This window comes from Colletotrichum tamarilloi, assembly GCF_030869305.1.
Source record: "Colletotrichum tamarilloi strain Tom-12 chromosome Unknown Scaffold_5.1, whole genome shotgun sequence".
NCBI classification, from domain to species: Eukaryota; Fungi; Ascomycota; class Sordariomycetes; order Glomerellales; family Glomerellaceae; genus Colletotrichum; species Colletotrichum tamarilloi.
This window is the reverse complement of record NW_026849388.1, coordinates 1,091,909-1,115,433: the sequence shown is the minus strand read 5'-3', so window position 1 is coordinate 1,115,433 and position 23,525 is coordinate 1,091,909. Positions and strand designations below refer to the sequence as shown.

Below are 23,525 nucleotides of genomic sequence, written 5' to 3'. Positions count from 1 at the left end.
TGGTTGAGGCAGATACAACAACGAGGATGCATAGATGACCATAATATACCCTATGTATACCCTGAGTGTACTTTTCTGTTGCCGTCATGTCCATGTTCTGATTCGAGGTTTTGTGTCGTTCGGCGTACTGGGGAATGGGTGTCACCGGTATCTTGCGGGATGAAAGGTACGCATATCCTTGCGGCCTATGACGATTGGGACCAGTGGTAAACTTTTTTTTTTTCTTTTCGTATGCCAGTTTAACAATTTTTTCCGGGGTCCAGACAGTACGGCACCAACACCATATCCGTAGAGGAAGAAAAAAAAAATCAATTTCCGCCAGCCAACGACCTGTGTTGTGGCGTGTCTAACATCTTATCGGACGCTTGCTTTTTTTGCCTATGCAATCAACTTCCCACGGTTTCTCGAATGTCACTGGTGAACATTTCCCCATCTCTTGACAATTGGAAGTCTACCCGTGCCTAGGTTGGGTCAAGAAAGATTACCCCCGCCATCCATTCGCATCCGGCGAGTGAGCGCTCATCCTGCTTTCCGCATCCCGGGTCCCAGCAGATCGATATACTAGAATCCGGTGGTGGCTTCACCGCTTCCCGTCACTCTCTGCTGTCAGGTATCGATTGGGAGAGGAAGCAGACAGCAGACAACAGACGGCTGGCATCTTTCAACCCAAAATCCGTTTGTTGCTGCGTTATTCCGTCTCGCAGACACGTCTGCAATATTTGTTCGTTTTCTTCCACCTTTTACATAAACCCGTCTTATTGACCCTTATTCGTAAAGTACAGGAAAGGGAAAGAAGCTGCTGCCCTTCCAACTTTTTCTTAAACAAAATCTCTACGGCACCCACCGTTTATTTGACTTACCTCGTCTCAACCTCAGACATATCCGTACTCCCGCCCTCTCGCCTCAGACCCCATCTACCAGCCAACCTCCATCCTGAATCCTGGTCTAGTCGAATCCCGATCCTACCCCATTGTCTATCGTCTTGCCTGGCGTTACATTGCCCTCGTAGCCTCTACTCGCTCTCTCCAGACGCACCATCAGAGGCTTTTTGGCACTGCTTCACCTTCAACCGGTCGGTCACACCTCACCTTTTCAGCCCTCAGGTACTACCTCCCTTTACTCAATTATCCATGACTTTTTGCCTGAACCGACCATCTTGAACGTCCTCTTCTGCCCCCAAACTCCAGCCCTGTCCAGCTATCAACCTTATCAATCCCATCGCCGATCGACGAGACGTGAGCTGCGCTAAGGTAGTCTCTAAGTGCTTGTCTCTCTTTTCTTTGGCTGCATCTTATTTTGCTTTCCAGATTCTTACACTTTTGGTTCCCTATCCACTTGTCTTGGCTTTTTTGCCTTTCACAGCTCTCGAGGTTCTTATTGCAGATCACACGAAGCTCTAGATGTGAAGAAAGGGTTTAGCCACAAAGATTTTGTTTCTTCATATCATCAAACCACCTGCCTACCTACGCGGTTCTCATATATTGCACACACAAGCCTAGTCGAAAGGGTACCTCACCTCACCTCTCATAAATCGCTTTCCAGAAGAGACGTAACCTGCTACGTACTGGCTAGGCGCATTTCTTGCTACAGCGACATCTGCAGCAGAGCACACTATCTGCCTGATCCGGCTGGGCCATCGCACCAAAGCATCACAAGCACACGAGGCAGGCACGGTACTTTCACCTATATTTTTATTTTTTATTTTTTTACCACCTACCCAAGCACCAAGCACAAGCACTACGGTCATCCACACATCCACGTCCCGTCCAAGCACAACACTCACTCGCTCACTCACTCACTCACCCACCTACCTACCTACCGTACCTGCACCTGCACCTGCTGGCGCCAATAGAGAGTGCAGCAGTTGAGACTACCGCCGCGACTTCTTGCCTTTTCCCTTTGGCACACAAGGACTGCAGCGTCCGCCTCACCTTTCTCACTCTTCGTCCTGCTTGGGCTCTCTCAATTTATTTCGCTCGCTGAATCTGACTGGTGGCAGAAAAAAAAAAGCAGCTCTCACTTTGCCTGAGGGAAGGAGGGGGAAAAAAAGAAAAAGATGCCCACCACCACTCATACCACGACCACCCGGTCGCCTTTTGACACCAACAACCTGGGCATCAACACCAACAATTCGGCCCCTGTTCTCCCACCTTACCTTCGCACCAGTAGCCAATCTCCGTTACATTCTTTTCCTTTCTCGCCGAGCAACACCTTGCCTTCGGCCATCGGATCAGGCATTAAGAAAGAAAAACCATCCAACAAAATGGCCTTGGATAAGCCAGAGATCATGGACTTTGTCACTCGGTATCAGAACTTGCAGGGTTACCAGAACGCCAGCGACCAGTTGATGAAGGTACGTTTGCGTTTTCCACTTCCCTCATGGTTTGCCATTGCCTGCCCACCCCTTCTCCCGGTTGAATCTTCTGCGTCCTTTCCACGGCTGGTCTGCGTCTGCAGAGAGACCAAAGCTTCCTGTCCCTTGCTCGATAGGGTCCCGCAGCAAAGCCACCCCCAGATTGAGCTTGAGCTCGAGCTTTTCGAGGCATGTCGTCAACTTTTGCTACCGCGTCTAGCTTCAGCGCCTGTTTGGCGTTGGCGCTGCAGCTATCATTGTTGACGCGCTTCGGCTGCTGATCCCCTACTTCCCTCATCGCCACCTTTCCAAGCCCACTCTCAATCCACCTGCACGAGACGCGACGAACTGCTATTCCCGTCCATCCCAACATGGGACCGCCCCTCTGAACAAGGTTATGAACCTTGACCAAAGTTACATTCCGCTAACCTCGTTTGATACCACAGGACCTTTTGATATACTGCAAAGAAATTCAGGGCCAATATGCCGATGAAAATCAGATACTCAAGCAGGAGCTGCGCAATGCAAAGCTCGACCTCGAGCATGCTACCACTTCCAGAAGAGAGATGCAGCAGATGCTACAAGAGCTTGATTATGATAACAGCTACATGAAGGTAGACAGCGGCGCCGTCTGCTACCCAGCAGCTTCTTCCCCACCCTTGAGCTCCAGAGTGACTAAACCTCGCAGAATCGCAATCCCTACGTCTTGATTCTAATTGATGGAGATGGACTTCTTGTATGTAGCCCCGACTACTACCTCGGGTTTTCGATGTAATGCTAATTTCGGCGCCTTCTCAATAGTTCCAAGAATCGTTTATCAGACAAGGTATCGAGGGCGGCAAGCAAGCCGCCTACGCCCTCCGAACTGCCGTTGCCGAGTATGTTGGCAGCCAGTCGGGTGAGGTTGAAATCGTCGCCAAAGTCTGCGCCAATCTATCCGGTCTTGGACGTGCTATGCGCAGAGATGGCTGCCTCGATAGCGAGTCCGAGCTCAGGGAGTTTTCTCTGGGTTTCACACAGGCCAAAGCTTCGTTTGATTTCATCGACGTTGGTCACGGTAAGGAACGTGCCGACTCGAAGATCAAAGGTGCGTTGTACACGAGACTAGATGGTGATGTTGTAGTAGTGACAGATGGGCTAACATTGCCATAGAGGCCACCCGCTGGCATCTGCGAAACTACAACTGCAGACAGATTTTGCTAGGCATTTCCCACGATGCTGGTTATGCCCCTTTCCTCGATGAAATCCTTCAAGATACAGATACTCGCTCAAGAGTCAGTCTAATTGAGGGCGTCGCTACGGTCAGAGAGCTAAAAAACACCAACGTTCATATCCTCGACCCGCTACCCAGCCTTTTCCGAAACCAAAAGCTCATTGATAGAAGCGGCGACCGCGCTGCTGAACGTGCCGAGGCATACGCCAGATCTTCGGCGCAGGCACCAGCGTCGGTACATTTCTTTCCGGCTCCATCTAGAGCGTCAACATCTTCGCCTGTGATGGTGGCTTCGCCAACCTCACCCCCTGCTACATTGGCGACGACAGCCTCTTCTTCCTGGGCCGGGGTCACCGCTAAGGCTAGCCCGCCGCCTGTCATCACCACCCCGTTGGCTAAAATATCCGTCAATGTTCCAGCTCGAAAGGCTCCGGAGCCAAAAGTGGCAACACCGGCATGGAACCCTGGCGAGCGTGGCTTGGATCCCCCTATCCCCATCAACGCAACAGCCATGGACAATATTAAGAAACGAACAGGTAAGGACAAGCTGTGCAACAACCATTACCTGCGCGGTCCTTGTGCCAAGGGCGATGAGTGCTGCTTCGAACACAAATACAAGCCCAACCCGGATGAAATTAACGCCATTGCCCATTTGACTCGTCTCAACCCCTGCACCAGCGGTCAGGAGTGTGACGTGGAAAACTGCATTTACGGACATCATGTAAGTCTTTGCCTTTCACTCTTGCAGAAGGTGTACTAACAAGTCTCGCAGTGTCCTAGCGTGACTGGAACCACCTGCACCCACCCGTATTGCAAGTTCAGAGTTGAGGATCATCCACCTGGCACAAAGTTCAAGAATGCCAAAATTCACGAAAACTGAACGGCTTCTCGAAGCCGATTTTAGAAGGAAGGAGAGACAAAATGACAAAGGGACAGGATTTGCTATGGCACATGGAATTGGCTGTGGCACAGAAAGTCGTAACTCATCTGCTGCTGGTCTCTCAACGTACTGGGTTTGCTTTTTGAGAATTAATTCTTGTATGGTTAGCTTTCTCACTGGCAATTTGAGCTTGCCAAATGAGCTTCGTATAGCTATACATGGATAGCTGTTTTCCAGATACTTTCTTCATGCAGTGAGGCTCACGTAGCGCTTGAGGGAGGACCAATCGTACCTGAATTTCTGGCCCTGCAAAACCATTGCATCACGCTCTAACTATATGGGTCAGCAATTTGCTCAGATTGTCACCATCGGATGAGGAGACGTGTTGGCGTTATAGTTGCGACTGCTCACTCCCGACCTCCGCGCTAGCATCTTGACCCCCGGTGGCTTATATTTTTGAAGATCATGAGTTCGAATTCCCTCGTAGGCACTTTTTCTTTTGTTTTCACGAAAAGCCATCGCTCTTGCCACATCCATGAAGCTGCGGGTTATTTGCAGAGAGAAAAACGAGTGTTCGTGTATACCTTCGTCTGTAAGCTACCCATGAGCTGAGGTGAAGTAATGCCCTGTGCCTGTCTGCCGAGCCCCAGCGAGATAGTGGACCCCGCCACTCCAACCCAAACCCCACCACGAGCCGTGGTCTTGCAACCAACCCCACACCTGCCGGCCAAAATCCCAGAGTGGATTAGCAGAGAGAGAGAGCCTCCTCTTCAATCCACAACTGTATCCTCACCTCACATCTGCCAGGCCTCCAAACCCACCACCAACGACGACGACGAAAGCTCCCGAAGCGACTGATACCTCGAGAGTCACGAGCTCAATCGGGTACAAAACAAGAAGTGGCGATCACAGATAGTCCGCCAGACAATACCGCACCAACAACCCCCCACACAAACCACAACCACCATGTCGCACCCACGCATAGAGGAGGTCGAAGACAGCGACCTCGAGGCATCAGACCCCTCCGAGGGCGACATTGACGACTTTGCCGACAACGACATCATGCGCCGCGTCGAGCCCAAATCGTCAGCACCACGCGCACCGCAAATCAACCCTTCCACCATCCCCCCCGCCGCCGCCAGCAGCGGCTCAGGCCCCCGCGGCGGCTCCTCCGAGTTCCAAACGACCGTCGACCAGAAGCAATACGCAGACTTCCAGTGCCTCTACCCAATCTACTTTGACGCCCGCCGCACACGCGCCGAAGGCCGCCGCGTCCCCAAATCCCTTGCCGTAGAGAACCCCATCGCCCGCGAAATCGTAAACGCCTGCGCCGCCCTCCGCCTGCCGACGCTCTTCGAGCCCGCCAAATTCCACCCAAAGGACTGGGCGAACCCGGGCCGCGTCAAGATCCGCACGCGCTTCAACGGCCAACTCGGCCCGGACGGCGGCAAAGCCAGCGCGGCGAGCCGCCCCGCGGGGTGTCAGGAGATCAAGAACAAGCACCACCTGTACATCCTCGTCGCCGAGCACCTCAAGCGCAACCCGACGACGGAGGACAGTGCCGCCCTAAAGGCGCGCGTGCAGGGTGCTCCCGCGCACGATCCCAGCAAGCCGTGGCCTAGGCCCGCCGTCCCGCGCGGGTGGAAGATGGGCGAGCTGTTGCCGTATATCAGTCCCGCCATGACGGGCGGCGGCGTCAGCGAGAACTTGTTCAAGGATATGATGAAGGAGATGCAGGGGGGCGGGGACCCGATGGCGGCGTTGGTGCAGCAGGCTCAGGGGGGTGCTTTGGGTGGTGGTGGTAGCGGTGCTGAGGAGAAGGCTGGTAAGAAGAAGAAGGGCAAGGGCAAGGCTTGAAGTGGACTGTCAGAGAAAAGAGAAAGAGAGTCGTCAAAAGGGAAACCAGGGGTGGACCACATCCAAGGAGTTCTAAGCATCGTCATGAAAAAACATGCCACGGCCAACGGTCAATGGTCACCAAGTTAAAACGACATCACGGAGATACAAAGGGGAAGGTCGTAGAAAAAGGCTGAGGGAGCCCAATCTAAGCATGCTAGACTTGAAGAATAAGGTTGGGATTCAGGGGGTATTTAACATCCTACTAGTCCTTCTGCCACATCGCATCGCTTCCATGATAATCATACTGCCGCCAGTCGGCCCTGTATTCCCTCCCACTCGCGCGATCCCACAATCTGCACATCCCTCCCGCCGCCGGGCACCATCTTGCCGTCCGCGTCCGGCAAACGAATCTGCAATCTCGCCGCCACGCTCTTCATCATCTGCCTCTTCTCCGCCGCCGCCCCATCCTTGCGCCCTAGCACGACCTCGGACTTCTTGAGCACCGAGTTCCGCCAGCTGTTCCACGCCGCGAGGTCCTCCCTCTGCTTGGCCGCGTGGTACTGCGGCGTGCTGCGCGCTGGCTTCCACGCGAGCTTGTCCTCCGGCAGGGAAGCAAGGTCGTATACGCGGGCCGACGTTGTGAACTTGACCAGCTCGCTGAGAACATCCTTGCCCTCCGCCACGACGAGGGCGCGGCGCTGTTCCACGACGGAAGGTGACTTGGTGAGCGGCTCCGCCAGCCAGTCGTAGTTGTGCTGCTCCGTCGTCCTGGCGCGCCTGTTGTCCTCGCGAAGGTATCGCACGGCAGCCTGCAGGCTCGCAATCTCGCTTTTGAGAGCATCCATCTCGCGCGCCGTAGCAACCGCCCGCTCCTGGCCGGCCTTGGCGCCCGCTGCACCGGCGCCGTCCGCGAAAGCCTTGCTGTCGCCGGCAATCTTTTTCCACTTGTCGCGGTCCGTCTCCAGTGTCTTGAGCTCGCGGTCTTGCTTATCAATGTCTTCCTTGAGACTAGCAGCCTTTTGCTTCGCAGCCTCGATCTGCGCCTCGAGATCCTCAATGCGGGAAGCCTTGGCATTAGCATCTTTCATCCTCGACTCGAGGGTCTCAATCTTGAGGTTGGCCGTGCTGAGATTCTCGTCGCGCTGCGCAATCGCCACGCGGGCTTCGTTGTGCTCCTCCTTAAGGCGGCGCATCTCCTCCTCCGCATCGACGGGGATTGTCTTGATGGCCTTGAGCTCCTGGGAACGAAGCTTCCACGGTGCGGGGCTGACTTCAAACTCTTGCGTCTGGGACAAATCTGCGCTAAGCGCGGCCAGGTCTGAGATCTGGCTGGTAAGAGTACGAAGCCTAGACAGGTACGTTGAGAAGAGGTCGGACTCGCTCGACATGGTAACCTTGGTGGTGGCCTTGGAGATTGTATCCTGGACTTCGCGGTACGTAAAGGGCTCGTTACGGCCTTCCTCGTGTAGGAGCGTATGCAAGTCGGAGCCAATCTCACGAGCCAACGCTGCCAGCTGTTGAGTGGCATCCTGGCACTGCTCAAAGGACTCCTTGGTCTCTTGCGGCAACGCCAGCGAGCGAGACTTGAGATCTTGCAGGGCCCGTACAGCCTTTCCAGCAATAACCTTGGCACTCCGGGTCTGAGCAACGACAAACTCGGATTTCTTGCCAAAGTGCTGCGCCATCTCATCGTCTTCAGACTCGGGGGGCACAACTCTCTGGACCATTCCACGCAAAGCAGCAAAGGTGGCTCCGGCAGACTCAAGATGGCTCTGCATGACGACAGTCTGCATGTACGTGTCCTCGGCAAAGTCGGGCAGCTCGTTGGTGAGGTGAACTTCAGCGAGATGGGACATGAGCGCAATCGTGCGCTGGAGTTCGTCCGCACACTTCTGCTCCTTGAGGTCATCTCGTCGCAAGCCGTCGATCCATCCGTTGAGCGCCCGCTCCACTGGCTCCAGCTCAAACAAGGCATTCTGGAACCGCTGGAACTGTTCAATCGAGCAGTGGCTGATGGCGTTAGTGAAGCGCTCGCACATAGAAGCGACCCATGTAAGTTTGTCAATAGCATCGCAGCCAGCAAAGACGTCGTCCTCGTGGCCAGGATGAGGTTGGCCGTTGACACGCTCCTTGATAAACGACTGCAGGAGCTCGGCCTTGAAGGCCAATCTCCTAAACCTCAGCAGAGCAAGCACAGAGTCTTGGTCCTCCTTGTAGGTATCAGGCAAGAACATCTTGACAATCTCCAAGTGTTGCTCGGCCTCCTGAGCCTCCAGTCGTCGTAGCTCGAGGTCGATCGTCTTGACTTGGGCCTTGGAGGCGGAGATCTGGAGCTTCATGTTCAGGTCCATCATAGCGCGAGACTTGCTGTTAAGCTGCTCGGATTCCGTCTCGGTCACAGCATGTGACGCCCGCATGTCCTCGAGGTCGCTCTGCAAGCTTGTGACCAGTCCTCTGAAGCGGGACAGGGTGTATTCCATGTCCTCCAGGGCCTCCTCTTGCTCGCCCGCCCGTCGCGCCTGCTCCGTGATGACGCTGTCCTTGAAGTCGAGGTCCTCTTGCATCTCCTTTTCGTTCTGGACGTGGTTGATCTCCAGCTCGTCGTTGATCTCCTTTAGGTTTTCGAGATCTTCGATGACGGCCTTGAGTTCTTCGATTTGCTCAGACATGCTCATGTTACGCTCAGTGAGGTCCTCGATCATATCTTCAGCGCCCAAAGCATTATCGAGTTGTTGCCGAAGATCCTCAACTGCAGCCTCGGATTGGGCCAACTTTTCTTTCGCCGCATCGAACTGCTCCTTAACGGTGCCAAATTCTTGGAGATCATCCTCCAAAGTCTTGATTTGGTCCTTGAGCTCCTCCTCTTGTTGCTGAGTCAAGTCGCGCAATCGCAGGAGAGCTTCGCGGAGCCGCTCGTTCGTCCTCTCCATCTGCAGCCATCCGGTGCTGGCTCGGTCTTCCGCTGACATACCCTGGCCGAATTCCGCATTCTCTTCGCGGAGAATTTCCACTTCGAGCTCAAGCTCTTCCGACTTCTGCTTCAGAGCCTCAAGTTCAACCTTAAGAACCTCGGCCGTCTCTTCGGCCATCTCACGGTCCAATGTGGCCAGCTCCAAGGCGGTCTCATGCTCCATCTGCATTGATTCGATGGATTCGAACCTCTCCTCTGCCTCCTTTAATTGTTTTCGCAACTCATTGTTCTCGCTTTGCTGAGGCTGATATTTCGCCTGCAACTTTTCTATGATCGACTGGAATCTGTCCCGCTCGCCTTGGACCTGGTCCAATTGCTTCAACTTCTCTCTGTCCTCCAATCTCTTTCTCTCAAGCACTTTCAGCTTGGCCTTGAGGTCCTCTATCTCTCTATTCGCAGCGGCGGCATTTGTTGTAGAACGGGCGGTTGTCGCTGGTTTTGTTGAGCTTGTAGGCGTTGTAGACGCGGAGCCTGATGTGAGCTTCTCCAAAGCCTTTGTCCTTGCTCTCACGGGGCTTGTCTCGCCATCTTTGTTGGGAGACGTGGCACCTGCGTCTTCGCCGCTGTCGGCGTTCTTCCCAGCTCCCATGTCCGCGGAGGGCCTTCTCGCAGAACCCGCAGTCCGTCCAGAGATGGAAAGTCGACCACTATTAGGTCTTCCTGGGGTGGGCCGTGTGGGAGCTGAAGATGTCGAGGGTTGTCTCGTGGTTCTATTGGCGGGTATCGGTGGAGGTCCCATGGAGCTGCGAGAGGTTCCCACGCTTGGCCGCGTTTTGGCAGCTGTAGCTGGTGTACGTGTATTGGACGGTGTGGTAGTTCGCGATGGCGCGGTACTCGATGTTGCTGATCCGAGCTGTTTTGTGGGTGACTTGGTCGGTGACTACATATCCATGGTGAGTCGTTGCTCTTGGTATACACAGGTATCTGTACACTCACCCTCAATGTACTCCCCGGCCGGGACACCTTAGGTCCCGGACTAGGACTCGGCGCATTCAGACTCATCCTCTTGGTCAAACCCGTGTCGCTGGTCGTCCTCCCAGCGCCAGGATTGAAGCTGCTCGGCCGGCTAGGCCTGCGAGCTGCTGGCTTCGCCGCCGGAGCAGGCGCCTGGGCGATGATGGCCAATGTCGTCGGGCGCACAAACATGCCATGCCCAAGGGCACAGTCAAAGTACCGCTCGCCCTGAACGCTGCCATCGTTCTTCCCGCTATCATCCTCAAGCTCAATGCCCACCCAATCACCGCTAGCGAAGTGCGTTCCACCGGCGAAGCGAACGATGCCAGTCCGGCCGTCTGATAGACGTACCGTCTGGCCAACTGCGAGCTCCGACATTGTTCCGCGATTGTGAGTCTACTGGGAGATAACCATGTTCGTTACTGCTGTCGGTATCGTGGGGCGTAGGCCAGTCGTTGAGGCCCCGTCGTGATGAGTGGTGTGTATTTGGAAGATTACGTTGTGTTTGGATGTCACCCAGGGGGCCATTGGGAGCGCGTCCCAATCGGATAAACGCGCTGGAGCTTGGAGCTTACTGCTGCTGCTGCGGCACCTGCGACTAAACTGACAAGGGGTTTAGTAGGGGTGATGTCAATACAAAGTCAGTGCCTGATTGGCTAATTTCTGCCTCGCATCTCAGGGTCTTCCGCTAAGAGCTTAAGCGAGACTTCCTAATGGATAACTTCATACACCAGTACTGTGCACAAGTGACCGACATCCATTATAAGGCCTTACTAAGAAGACACGGGTAGTAGACGACAACAATGCTGCCTCAAACACAAAGCAAACGGGCTTCAAAGAAATACACAGCGACATTGTCTCATTCCCTTCAGCAAAACGCCCATGCAATGCATCACTCTGTAAAGTAGTCAGGGCGTAGCAGATCGGCTCTCGACACAACGCAGGGAGATATCGTTTGACCTATTTGGGCGTTCAGATGCACTCACTCGAAGCACGCGCTGTCCAATAATCGACTCAATACCTTTGCTCAGTATTTTGGTTGCCTATCTACGCCTACGCTATGTCAAGAAAAATCAATAGTGTGTCTCAATCCGAAAAGAAGGAAATCCGTCACCGCATCCCGCTGAAAATCATCACATTATTAAGTCTGCTTTTGTAGCCATCTCAACCTCGCCCGAATCCCTCCTGATAGCTACCTCCTCGAATCCACTCCACCAACTCAAAAGAGATGCGTCGCTCAGTCTTCTCGTCCAATGGCTTATTATGCGCAACTCTCACCACCATCACACCGTGGCCTCGGAACTCAACTGCACCTGCGTGAGTGATTTCCTCCTCAGTCACTGACTTGACGTAGATGACAAGGTCCGGTCCAATGATTCCCCTCCACAAAGTCGATACCCATTGCCAATGGTCGATTGGGGCATAGCAATCATAGATGGGCAATGTGCAAGCGTACTTGTCTGATAGAGTCAAACTGAATCCCGCGGGGAGCAGCGCAACTGGTGTTTTGCTGGGTACCGATATCGAACTATGTCGAGACCCGACACCCTCCCCCTCCGATGCCCGCCTCGTGAGCGGAGGCGGATTCGATGCGAAAGTCGGCTTAGTGGAGACGTGTTTGATGATCTCTCGCGACTTCACATGCCACTTCAGGATGCTCTCCATATAGTTAGAGAACAGCTCCGAGGCGTGTAAGTTGGGCTGCGAATGGCTGCTCTTCCTGCTGCTGCCGCCAGCAGAGGCCGTGTCGTTCATCCTTGCGTCATCTTCGGCCGACAGGCCAGACAACGGCGTACTCGGTCCCTCGCTCCACGTCTTCAGATCAATCTCGCTCAAGCCGAGGAGAGACCGATGCACTGCCGTTCCCACCTGCTCTAGCTGTCGAGGATCAGCCCCTTCAACGGCAACGACTGCGCCGCGAATCTCGATTTCAGGACTGGCCGGTCCCGGCGGAGCCAAGGTCGGGCTGATCTTTTGCAGGACTTTCAGCTTGCTCCAGAAAGGAATCGTCATGATCATGGCCTCGAGGCTTTGAGCATATCTATCTCTCGGGTTTGCGATGCCCATGCCAGTCATTGGGTGTGCACTCGGGCGGTCGCTTATATCGTTGTCTCTGTTGATTGGCGGAGACGACTGGGTCTGGAGGGGCGGCAGTCGAAGACTCTCATCGTAGCCCGGGCCGCGGCTTGGCCCCGCGTTCGCCGGATGGGGCGGTCGTGGAGGAGGGGGCGCCATGTTACTATACCCGGGCCTCGCGAGTGATGATGGACCGGGCAAAGGCCCGTAGCCGGCGATAGGCGGCGTAGGAGGCATACTCACCGATGACCTAGGCTGCCTCGATAGAGGATGGCCTGTGTATGGACCGGATGAAGGAACTGCCTGGTAATATCCCGTAGAGGGGTTGATTCGGCGTCGTTTGAGCTCGGGGGATGGCGACATTGGTTCGTATTCTTCTTCCACGTCCCGCAAGTTGTTGTGTTGGTGTTGGTAGGGCTGTTTCTCTCCAGGTAAAGCACGCCGAAGGTGATCGCTGTCCCCGCTGCGAGCCTCGCTCGGGTGATGCGGCTGCATTTTTGGTTTTGCGACTGTCGGTGTGCCTGCTGGTGTTGACGGCGTTCTCGGCGTTGCGATGAATCTGCCACCACAGTTGGGGCACCGTCCTGGATTAGTCGAGGCTGACGATCCTGTTTGACTCCTAGATCTACCCCGACGAGGCCGATAGCGGTAATCTGGGTAGTCTTCCGCGTGCCGTCTCTTCTCCTCTTCTCCAAGTTGCCTCCAAATTTCCTTCTCTCGCGGGTCCTGTGATTTCCACCGCTGTCCTATGATTTTGGATATATCTGGGTTGGAAAGGCCTGGGAATTCGCTGGAGACGGTAGCCTGGTGGTGTTGTCTATACAGTATGAAGGCTGTCAAAGAACAACGTCAGTCAACGGGCATTACACAAGTGCCCAGCAGTCTGTTTGGATCGTCCAACAAAGAAGAGTCCCCCGAGGCCGGTCTCAGATCAGGCCTGTGACGAATATGTGTCGACCGACGATGTGGGATGAAGAGCGGGAAATGTGCGACTCACGGTTGCGAGGCCTTGGGATCTTGAGTCCGGGCGTGCAGAGACAGATGGTATCCTTGCCGCTCTGGCTACTCATCGGTCTGGTCTCCAAGCTGAGGTTTCTCACTTTAGAGGTGTTCGCTTCCTCGATATCAATGGACGTAACGCGCTTTCTGCTCGCGCGACTGCCAGCAGAGCCTGCAGAGTTTGGTCCCTCGTCCGTCTCCTGGCTCGCTCTTCGTTCCATGGCCGAATGGGCAGAGATGCCACCAGAGGAAGAGGTTGACCGCCGTGGCCGAGGCGTAGAGACCACATCTGTCATCTTTTGGGTTGTAAGGGTTTGCAGGAGGTGTGCAAACAGATGCGAGTTGGGACTGGGGACAAGTGGGCGAGGCGTTCGAAGCTATGAGACGTTTGGACTTACACCATGCTTCGGAAAGGGGGGCGTTTGAAGAAGCAGAAGAGACAGGGGGTGTATGTACGTTGTCAATGGTGAGAGACACGACGGGATGCTAGGGTTGAGTTAGGGTTCGAAGAGTGTTGGCGAATCCGTGTAGTTGTGGACTTGGGCGAGCAGGAAAGGCAGCAATGATTTGACAGACGTGCGAGAGACAGGCGAAGCAGTATATCGGTAAGTTGGAACGAGACGAGACGGGGCCGAGATCACTTTTGTTCGATGGCCGATTGTTCGTTCCGACCTTTTTCCCCTTCTCCTTTGTGATATCAAGACGACGACTTCTCATTCAGCAGAAACCGAGCAGACAATGACTGTCTAACTCAATGACTTTATGTTCAAAGATGGAGGTGGCCATTATGGGGAAGAAAGAACATCAGGGTAGGCAGGGCGGTTGGTACGATGTCGTCGAGACGACAGCGACGAACAGCGACCAGCGTCAACGACGACGGTTAACCGACGGCTCTGAGCAGGGAAGGAGATGGATCTGAGTGGTGAGCAAAGGGAGAGGCGGGAAGGATGGACGAACTGAAGTCAGGAAACGGAAAAGAAGTAAGAAGGGCAAGCTCGCAAGAGAGAGAGAGAGAGAGAGAGAGAGAGAGAGAGATGTTGATCCTTTGGGGGGTGGGAAATGTGTCTCGGGAATGTGCCGGAGACCCAAGGTTGTTGCAGATGAGGGAAATGGGCTTCTTTGTGAAGAAGCGTTTGCCCTGTGGTGACCGGTGCCCGCGTCGTCTATGTCTGTCTCTCTCTTCTTTAGGACTCGCCCAGGCGTTCCGTTCGCATAGAGCGTTGGAGACGGAGAGACAGAGTATAGGCCAAGAAATGGGCAAATGCCTTTCTTGCCCTCAGACCTTGAGAACAAGAATTAGGCAAGTTTCGGGTCCCCAAGTCCGAAGATGGAGCCGTAAAAGGCGGGAAAGGATGCGGCGGTAGCAAGAGCGACCTAGACGAGGACGCAAAAAGATGAATAATGACTCAAAGGTATGAACAACAACGAGACACGGAGACGCGACTTTGAAGAATATCCCTCCACATTCAACTTCAAGTCTTGTTTGGTGAGGATAGGTAGAGGTTTACCCTGGTTGGATGAAAGACGAGGAAGGCTATGTGCTGCTCAAAGCAGTCTGGATTTCTCATCCCCCCCATGTTATTTTAGGCATTTCTTTCCTTTCATGTCATCAGCAATGCAGTCAAGCCCAGACCATCTACAATGCCCATCCCGCATGTGTTGCTGCTGCTACTAATGCAGCAGCCGCTGTCTCTGCCGCCGCGACTGGGCTCTTCCTCCTTGCCCCCCCCTGCTTTGCCAACCAGTCCCTCTCTTCAAAAGAAGCCGCAGACCGACTGCAGACTCATGGGCTGGGGGTGGACGTCAGAAACAATGACCCTTGGATGGGTGTGGCCAGGATCAGAATGAGGACTGTGTACCGGGGGCAGAAGATTAAAGGCGGCAGTAAAGGAATGAATGCACAGAGAGGACGAGAGCGCTGTGTTCCCCGGTTGGAATGTTCAATCATAAGCCCGCCCCGGTAAAGGAACAAAGACAATGTAAAGAAGTCTGCCCCCCTCCCTCTCCTCACTCAACCCCCGGCCGAAATTAGGCTAGGTTGGTTGGGCACATCTCCCACGTGATGAAAAGAAGGGAAAGGGCGGATAAGCTGGGCCCATGAGGAAATTCCTCTGCTTCATTCTTCTGTCTGTTGGATACTAGAAATTTTAAAATTTGATCGGCAGGACACAATGCGTTTGGCGTTGGTGATGTCTCTGATGACAGACGCAAAAGTACGGACGGATGGGAGGGGGAGCCGGGGTTCAGAACGGGAACTCTGGGAGAGCAGCCAGGAAAAAAGACAAGACGCGGTGAAGGACATTTTCCATCTAGTTATTGTTAGGAAAGAATGGCACTGGCATTGGCACTGGCATTGGCGGTGCGTGGGTTGTCTCTCGTTAAACTTGCGTTTTTATGGTTCGCGGCCTGCAATGTCTCAAGACTGTCGGGATGGGCGGTTCTATTTTTTCCTCATCTGGAAAGCTTGACAGTCGTTTTGTTTTGCAAACAGCGCGCTCTCTTCTTCACAATCCAAACCTCCGGATGCCCAGTCAAGCCAAGTGGGATAACGTGAAAAGGATTCAATGCCTTTGCTCACAGTTCCAAGGCGTGCGCCATGTCGTCTAACCACACTCGTACTCCGATTCAAACACATACAGTCGAGTCCCCCAGACCGCTTGTCGACAGATGACTGGTCCTCTCTCCCAGATGAATATTTCATGTCAAAGAACAACTCCATGGAATACCTGTTGGTCTCGATAATTGTAACAAGTTCTTTTTTACAACGCCGCCGCCATCCTTCATTCGAGAAAGAAGCCGACATGGGCTCTATGACTTCTCCTCGCGTATCGTCCAACCATCACCTCTTGCACTCGTCTCACGAAATGTATCCTTTGCCGCTTTCGCTGCTCAAGAGACTGGCGCTGCGCCGCGAATCCAAAAAGAGGTCTTCGCACTCGGCCACGTCCTGGACGTCGATTTGGCTGCGGCCGTTTGCCTTGGAAAGAATGCTTTCATTGGGGTTAGCTCACTTGTCTCACACTAGCCGGTCGATCCATGGTCCACAACAGAGAGGGGATGGGGGAATGGCTTTAGGGATGAAGCAAAGGCGGTGGGAAACAGGGCAATGTTGTCATGGTTTGGTTCACCGTAGACTCACCTGGCGGGTGTCAACAGCTGCAGGCAGTACCGCAAGCTGATGCGGACGCCATGCTCCGCGATCTTGTCCAGGGCAGCGTCGGTAATAGGCACACCCTCGGTGGTGGCCCTGATGCGAACAATACGCTTGATCTCATCGGCCTGGTACGGCGTGGTTGGAATGATGAGCATGCGAGTCAAGAAGTCTGCCGGAATGCCGTGCGCCGCGACAATATCATCCGTGCCGCGAAGCGTGGCCATTCCTCTGTTTGATGCCAGAATGACAATCGGGGCAATGGGGGACTCCAGAGCCCGGTTCAGGTACGTGAAACACTCGACATCGAGCATGTGTGCCTGTCATAAATGATTAATCCACGATTCCCTATCAACTACGCCAGACATTCAAAGATTTCTTACCTCGTCGATGAAGAGCACACCCGGCACGAGCTCCGCAACACCCTGATCAATGTACTTGCTCACCACCTTGTTGATCTCTCCGCGCAGCTTGTCCGTGATCTCAGTCATCTTGGGCTTCATCAGCTGGCCCATCATGCTCATGATGTCTTGACCACCCTGGGGCCGCGCGTTGGCAACATCGAGGTCGTGTAGCGTCACATCCTGCACGATTTCCTTTTTCTTGTGCACCTCGCCCTTGGGAATGGGGACGTATTCTTCGGCCTCGAGGTCGAACTCGGTCGCATAGGCATCTGATCTTCCCACGCGCTTGCAAGCGCCCGTGTTCGCCTCGATGTAGACGACATCTCCCACTGAAACCCTTTCCTTCTGGATGGCCTCGTATATGCTGGGATCCAGACGCAATTTCTTCTGTCCCTTTGCGCTCTTCAGGCCGATCAGAAGTGTGCTGATGGTTTTGCCGTATCCGCCCAGAGGGTTCTCGGCTTCTTCAGGCGTAAGCTCCGTAACCTCGCCTTCATACACTTCCTTCGTTTCCCGAACCTTCAAGCCGATGGCCCGGCGGAAGTTCTCCATCAACATCTCCGTCTTCTTCACCTCTGTCGAGTAAATTTCGCTGCCGACAATCGGGCAGAAGGGGATCTTGGTTCCGAGTTCTTGACTGACGGCGAGAGCGAGAGCCGTCTTTCCTGTACCGGGTCCACCAGCCAGCAGAACGCCGCGGCCGGCCATCTTGTGTGCTTTGATAAGGTCAACTACAACACCAGCTGCCTGTCGCGAAGTTAGTGATTGCCTTGGTATGAGGTTGTGGCCATCAATCATCAGCGCACCTCTCTTGCCGTCGACTGGCCGACGAAGCCAGCGGCTTGCTTCTCTGCTGTGCCATCCTGCTTCAATCCCAGTCCCTTGATGTGGGTGTGGGCAGCCGTGCGGTTCTCGCGACTGTTTCCCTTAACCTCGCTGATTTGGACCATCTTCGCGGCGGAAGCGTCGGTTGCCGGCGGTCAATTCGTGCGGTATCAACAATTCAATCGTGTATGGGAAAATTGATCGGAGTGTCAGCAAATATGTCGCGGTCGTGATGGATCGTTGGCCTTGGGGGTGGGTGGTTGGTGTCAGACAGAATTGGATGAAGCTCCAAAAGATTTCGGGGCGACGCGCCTCAGTCTATCCCTGCAAACTTCCAGGTGCACAGTGCAGGCGCCGACTTACACATTAGGAATCGGCTGCCCCACACGTGACCTGTGGATAGCTTCCCGTTTGCGCCTCATTCAACTTCACCCAGATCATTTCAGCTTGTTCTCACGCACTTAACCAATATTTTAGAATTTCATGTTGATCTGATGCTTAGGAAACTATGCAAATTTGTTTCACAATTTATGACAACGAAATGATTGAGTAAAGGACCGGCCACCGTACCAAATGCTGTACACAAATGTTGGATCAACACGCAATACACGGACAGAAGCAGCTTCTTCTTATTTCGCCAAACGCTCCAACCCTCAACAGCGGCTGGCACTTTTCAAATATGCTGTAGAAGGGAAAATATTTGACGTTGCACAACATGTCTCTCATAAAGCGAAGAAATTCTCATCGGACCATGATGTGCGATCGGGAACGTCAAACCCCATGTGCTCAGGTCAAATTGACTCAAATGCTAATTTCAATCACAGTTTTGCTCCCGCGTTCGGGAATGTTGAGACTGTTGTCTCACTGAGACCCTCTCCACCAGTGTAATCCGTCTACAAACAGCGTTCCGCCGTGCTGGAATCCTGAAGTCACCCCTTGGATGCGTAAGCCGTCAGTGTCACCCCCTTGGCTTGGCGACACGTTTCGGTGCCTTTTCTCGAAAGTCCCCTAAAGAATCCCCTGTGACGTCGTTCGTGAGAAACCAAGGTCTCGGTCGAGTGAAAGGCCCATCGACGATGCTCGGAGATGATCGCCGAAGTTCGGCTTCCCGTGACAGATGAATTGAGCTCTCGGTGAATTAGGCTGTATTACAAACACACGATGTCCTGAGATGTGGCTCTGGCAAGCTACTTTCTCAGGGCAGAGGGTCTGCCCCTTCGCCCGAGCTCATGAAGCAATCTAATTACCGACCCCAGACCACAAGCACAAATGTCCTTCGATAGGCTCTTTCGATCGATTGCGTGGTGAGATAGGATTGAGCAGAGTGTTGTCCAGCTTGTGCTCTACCTGTATTCTCTCTTAGTCCAGAGCTTCGCTGCCACATACCTTGAAGTCTCCTGCTCCATCATTCATTCTATTCTCGGGGGAGCTCTGAACTCTTTGCCGATATGGGCAATCAGTAAACACTGCATGTTAAGGACTCATATTCTGTGAAGTGCCAATGTCTAATACCTTGCTCCGTAAAGGATATCGGTACAATTTACCCAAGACGCGTTTTTGTGGGCGTCTATCAAATGCCGCAGGCCAGTTGGCCTGGCCAGTATCTCTAATTCTCGAGTCCCTTTTCTTCATCTTATTGGCTTAGATCCAAACATCATACATCGTAAGCCGTGAAACATCATCACCTCACTCTCTGAAGCTCAAAATCTTCGTCCCTTCCACCATCCATATCAGCCAACATCGGCACAGCCTCCGTATCCCGCACGTTGGCAACCTCCACATCCGCCTCCCTCTTGGGCGCCGGTGCTCTCTTCGTCAGCACCACCCAAAGCGCACTTCCGATGATCAGCCCGCAGCCCGCAAGGCTCATCCACCCCATGACGTTGCCAAAGATGAACCGGTCGAACCCTGCCGCGAAGAGCATGTGCGTATACACCATGGCGTTCGCCCTATTCGACCGATCCGTGCCGAGCCCCGCCGTGAGGAGGAACTGCATTACGAACCCGAACACGCCCAGCAGCACGAGGAAGAGCCACTGCCGTCCCGTCTGTGGTAGACCCCATCGCAGGGCGGGTTGTCCGATCTCGAGCATGGGCGCGGTGGTGAGCACGACGGTGCAGACGATGGTGCACCACGTCGCAAAGTAGTTCACCGAGATGAGCGGGTGCGCCCTCTTCCCGATCCACCGGATTGTCGTGAATGCTCCGGCGGCGCCGAACACACCCACTATCGCAACCCCGATGGCCATTAGCCGCTCCGCCGTCGTAGCCTGGTGGTTCAGTCCCGGCAGCGTCGAAGTCATCGTCCCATTATTCGGGCCCGGGGTTTCCGGCGCGGTGGCGGCGGCCGTGGACGTCGAGTCCCCGGAGAAGAGCGAGGTCGGGTGGGCGATGAGGACGACGCCGAAGAAGGCGATGACGGTGCCGATCTGCTCGTTTCTGGTAAACGGTTCGCGGAGGGCGAGATAGCACACGTAGCCGGCGACGCTGGGGGCCAGGAAGGTTATGACGGTGGCCTCGGCGAGGGGGAGATACATCATCGAGTACCACATGCCAAAGATGCCGAAGAAGCCCGTCACGCCTCTGGCAACGAGGAGCCATCTGATTTCCTTCTTTCCAAAGGGGAAGTCGGGCGTCTTCATGTAGTACATGTAGAGGCAGCAACAGACCATCGTGACGCTTTGCCGGGCGAAGAGCACCTGGAGTGGGTGCATTCCTTCGCCTTCGAGCTCGAGGAGCCTTGCTGTGAGATTCATCAGAGCACCGAATAGTTGTGATAATGCCACCAAGACGACGCCTTTGTTGGTCTGCCAGAACGCCGCCAGTTTCGTATTCTTTTGAGAACTCTGTAATACTGTTGGAGGGTACTCTGCCCCTGGTAACGGTGACATCCTCCCATTCTGGAACGGGCTCGTGGAGAATCTGCGGAACGAATCTGGATCTGGTAGGGCTGAGAGTCCCTTCCCATGGTCGTGTGGCCAGGACATCTTGCTGTCTATTGATAACCTCTGACTGGCTTCATCAGTGTGTTCTGGTTCTCCATCAGACCTCAACTTGGCCTCGGTGTTTCGAGGAACGAATAGGTTATCATGGTTCTGCTTCTGTTCGGACATGGCGGCTAGGTGATGTCATGTCTATAGGTCCAAAGCCATGGAGAGTGAGGCAGTAGGGCTGGCGTACGTAAGTAGGCTATATCTCCGGTGCGAGAAGTGATCTCGGCCAGCTCACTCGATATTCAAAATGGCGTGTGTAAGAATGAACTCTTCACTTGAACAGAGATAGACAGGAATTTTCGACCCTGCATTGAAGCGGGGTGTAGTCACAGGGAAAGACAAAGGGTACAGAAACCAAAAGGACTCTCCATCGTTCATCGGAAGTGGGGAGGCTGGAGTAAAGTAGTGTATGGGGCCCTGCTTGTCAGTTACTCAGTCAGTCACTCGGGATAGTTCCTCACCAGGGCGGAGACGGGGGCGGAGGTGGGAGCGGAGGAGTATCGATGTGCAAAATGTGTTGATTGCGTGCGGCGGCGTGGGCACATGCTGCCTGGCGTGCCTGCATAGCCCACCATCAGGTCTCCCACCCATGCATCCCGTCGTGCCCGTCTTCTCTTTACTGGGTGTTAGTGGCAGATGCGTGAGAAGATGACCCCCTCTGAAATCCCTCCAAGTGTGTCAGTCAAGTCAGTGTTGGCGAATGCAGCAATGCGAATCGCTAGAGGAGGGAAAAGAGCTGTGGGCGGAGTGGGAATCCCCCAGCATCGAATGGTCATGAACCAACCCACTTGAGAAACGCCCAGAGGATTCGATAGAAACTAACCAACCAACCCCCCGCTACCGCTAGCCCGGCGTCAACCCGCTGGCAAGGGCGCCCTTTTGTTCCGCTGATGCGCCGCCGACACCGAGAAAACAGAAACAGTATGATCATCGCTGGGTGTCACCTGTAGACTGATTAGGGAATTCCCCCCCCCCCCCCCCCGATATCGCAACCACACCATGTTCCCAGGTTTTGCCAGAGAGGGAAGGCACTGAGAAATGCGCCGGATGTCGTTTGCCGGGGGGCTGAACCAGCCCACTTTCTCGGCGCGGATCCACTCGCACAAACACCGACAGCGGCGGACCCGGCACCGATTCGGAGCAAATGGGGTTGGATGACTCGGGCAGATGCCAGAAACCCGTGTTTCTGGTTGCTTGTAAACTTTAAAGTTTAAGCCGTTCGAATGCATGTCGAAACATGCAAGCGGCTGAACCTTGATGATTTTCGTATCGACTTTTCAGTACTGTCTCTGCTAAGCTGTAGATCGAACGTCCAAAGCAATACAATTCCAAGAGGTGGTCTTATTCGACCAGACTTCGATGGCCTTATCAAATGACTTTCTCTCAACTCGGTCACAGCAATACATAGCATCTGTAAATAGATGATCCTACATGATCCGACTGAAAGCCCTTGATGCTTGGTCGTTAGACAAGATATCGGTCAACATGCATGGGTACCTGGCTCATATCTACCAGACTTCGGCTAGTCTCCGAAACTCAGTTGCTATTCCCAGGAGAAATCAACTGCCTTTCGCAGTAAGTCTTCCAAAAATTGATGAATGTCCATTTGACTATCGTGAATATGATGCTTTTTGGCCCCTCCTAAGCCAGACCCCCCTTGTAAGGATGATATCAAAGCCAATACCTCAAGACCACCATCCAACAAACGCCTAATGCTATGCCTCATCCCAAGGGGAAAAAAAAAGAGCCCCAAATGGCCGTACTTTCCACCCGTATTACCCGAAGTTAACTCACTTCCCGTCCCCGTCCAATCTGACCCTTTTCGACGGTCGTCCCGCGACCTCACTTTCGGCATCAGCGTCGTCGTCGGCCTCGCCCAGCTCCTCCTCTTGCTTCACCGCCGCGTCCGCCGCACTCGAAGCCTCGCCCGTGCCGTTGGCAGCCTTATCCTTCTTGCCGTGCTCCTGGTCCGCGGCGTCCTTCATGAGCACCGCCTCGTCGTCCTTTGTGAAAATCTTCTTGGCCGACTCGATCTCGCCCTTCTTCTCAAAGACCTCCTGGACCTTTCCGAGAAAGGCGTCGTTCTTGCGGAACGCGAATTCAAAGTCCTCGTATTTGACCTTCTGCCTTCCCGCGTAGTTGGCTGCGCGCGTCGCCTCGAAGGCCATGCCTTGGATGAACTCGGTTACGATCTCGTCGAGCACGCGAATCGTTTCGGGGAGCGGATTCCTTACGTCGCCGTGGGCGTATAGTAGTTGAGCCACTGCAGAATGCGAGCTTTATTAGTTTCATTTCCCGGCGACTGGTTTCGCTGAGTTCTACAGAGGCAGGAACATACGCTCGTTGTGGCTGAAGTTCATTTTGCCAACATTTTTGGCGGCGCGGGCGCGAGGCTCCATGATGGACAGGTAATTCCTGATTATCCGATCGTGAAGGGCAAGATGTTTCTGATTTTCGTTGTATTCGCTCTGGACGGATTCGCAAGGGCTCTTTCGTGATGCGCGTAGGTTCAGTGTTCGGATTGCTAGGGTAGAGTCGTCGTGGAGAGGCTGAGAGTTAGGTAGGTAGGTAGGTAGGTTGGTGCTTGGGATTGAGTGACAGACTCCACGGCACAGAACAGAAGGCACCTCAGCTTGCAGGGTTGCGATAAGATAAGGCACCTTCCTGAGCCTCAGGTTCTGGGCCTTGTCTAGCACCCCTGCTGACTGTGGGGGTGGCGCTTCGACATCCAAACGTGGCTGATGCAGAGCTCCAAGCTCAGGCCACATGTGGCACAAACTCTCCAGGCCACCTTGTCCACCAAGGAGAGGCTGAAGACAACTGCACCCCTAGGCCACCTGTATCGCGACCGTCAAGCTAGATTGTCCA

General features: G+C 54.1%; 9 protein-coding genes across 9 annotated transcripts; 4 read left to right on the top strand and 5 right to left on the bottom strand.

Annotated features, from left to right (window-relative positions):
- Positions 1-2,263: 2,263 nt before the first annotated feature.
- Positions 2,264-4,446, top strand: CTAM01_02479 (uncharacterized protein; the record flags this gene model as incomplete). Its single annotated transcript, XM_060518517.1, has 6 exons — positions 2,264-2,353; positions 2,800-2,967; positions 3,042-3,089; positions 3,155-3,440; positions 3,506-4,287; positions 4,339-4,446. The coding sequence occupies 6 exons, from the start codon at positions 2,264-2,266 to the stop codon at positions 4,444-4,446; spliced, it is 1,482 nt and encodes a 493-aa protein (XP_060387150.1).
- A 966-nt stretch (positions 4,447-5,412) lies between these two features.
- On the top strand, positions 5,413-6,303 carry CTAM01_02478 (signal recognition particle subunit SRP19; the record flags this gene model as incomplete). Its single annotated transcript, XM_060518516.1, has 1 exon — positions 5,413-6,303. The coding sequence occupies one exon, from the start codon at positions 5,413-5,415 to the stop codon at positions 6,301-6,303; it is 891 nt and encodes a 296-aa protein (XP_060387149.1).
- A 281-nt stretch (positions 6,304-6,584) lies between these two features.
- CTAM01_02477 (CAP-Gly domain-containing protein) lies at positions 6,585-10,588 on the bottom strand (the record flags this gene model as incomplete). The annotated part of the gene is made up of 3 exons (XM_060518515.1): positions 6,585-9,937; positions 10,017-10,109; positions 10,204-10,588. The coding sequence occupies 3 exons, from the start codon at positions 10,586-10,588 to the stop codon at positions 6,585-6,587; spliced, it is 3,831 nt and encodes a 1,276-aa protein (XP_060387148.1).
- Positions 10,589-11,374: 786 nt separating this feature from the next.
- On the bottom strand, positions 11,375-13,581 carry CTAM01_02476 (HMG box protein; the record flags this gene model as incomplete). Its single annotated transcript, XM_060518514.1, has 2 exons — positions 11,375-13,119; positions 13,284-13,581. The coding sequence occupies 2 exons, from the start codon at positions 13,579-13,581 to the stop codon at positions 11,375-11,377; spliced, it is 2,043 nt and encodes a 680-aa protein (XP_060387147.1).
- Positions 13,582-14,926: 1,345 nt separating this feature from the next.
- Positions 14,927-15,133, top strand: CTAM01_02475 (uncharacterized protein; the record flags this gene model as incomplete). Its single annotated transcript, XM_060518513.1, has 1 exon — positions 14,927-15,133. One exon carries the CDS (start codon positions 14,927-14,929, stop codon positions 15,131-15,133), a length of 207 nt encoding a protein of 68 aa, XP_060387146.1.
- A 716-nt stretch (positions 15,134-15,849) lies between these two features.
- CTAM01_02474 (uncharacterized protein) lies at positions 15,850-16,464 on the top strand (the record flags this gene model as incomplete). The annotated part of the gene is made up of 1 exon (XM_060518512.1): positions 15,850-16,464. One exon carries the CDS (start codon positions 15,850-15,852, stop codon positions 16,462-16,464), a length of 615 nt encoding a protein of 204 aa, XP_060387145.1.
- On the bottom strand, positions 16,143-17,790 carry CTAM01_02473 (uncharacterized protein; the record flags this gene model as incomplete). Its single annotated transcript, XM_060518511.1, has 4 exons — positions 16,143-16,275; positions 16,425-16,756; positions 16,820-17,587; positions 17,647-17,790. 4 exons carry the CDS (start codon positions 17,788-17,790, stop codon positions 16,143-16,145), a joined length of 1,377 nt encoding a protein of 458 aa, XP_060387144.1.
- Positions 17,791-19,346: 1,556 nt separating this feature from the next.
- Positions 19,347-20,777, bottom strand: CTAM01_02472 (integral membrane protein DUF6; the record flags this gene model as incomplete). The annotated part of the gene is made up of 1 exon (XM_060518510.1): positions 19,347-20,777. One exon carries the CDS (start codon positions 20,775-20,777, stop codon positions 19,347-19,349), a length of 1,431 nt encoding a protein of 476 aa, XP_060387143.1.
- Positions 20,778-22,447: 1,670 nt separating this feature from the next.
- CTAM01_02471 (transcription initiation factor IID) lies at positions 22,448-23,056 on the bottom strand (the record flags this gene model as incomplete). Its single annotated transcript, XM_060518509.1, has 2 exons — positions 22,448-22,920; positions 22,996-23,056. 2 exons carry the CDS (start codon positions 23,054-23,056, stop codon positions 22,448-22,450), a joined length of 534 nt encoding a protein of 177 aa, XP_060387142.1.
- Positions 23,057-23,525: the final 469 nt, after the last annotated feature.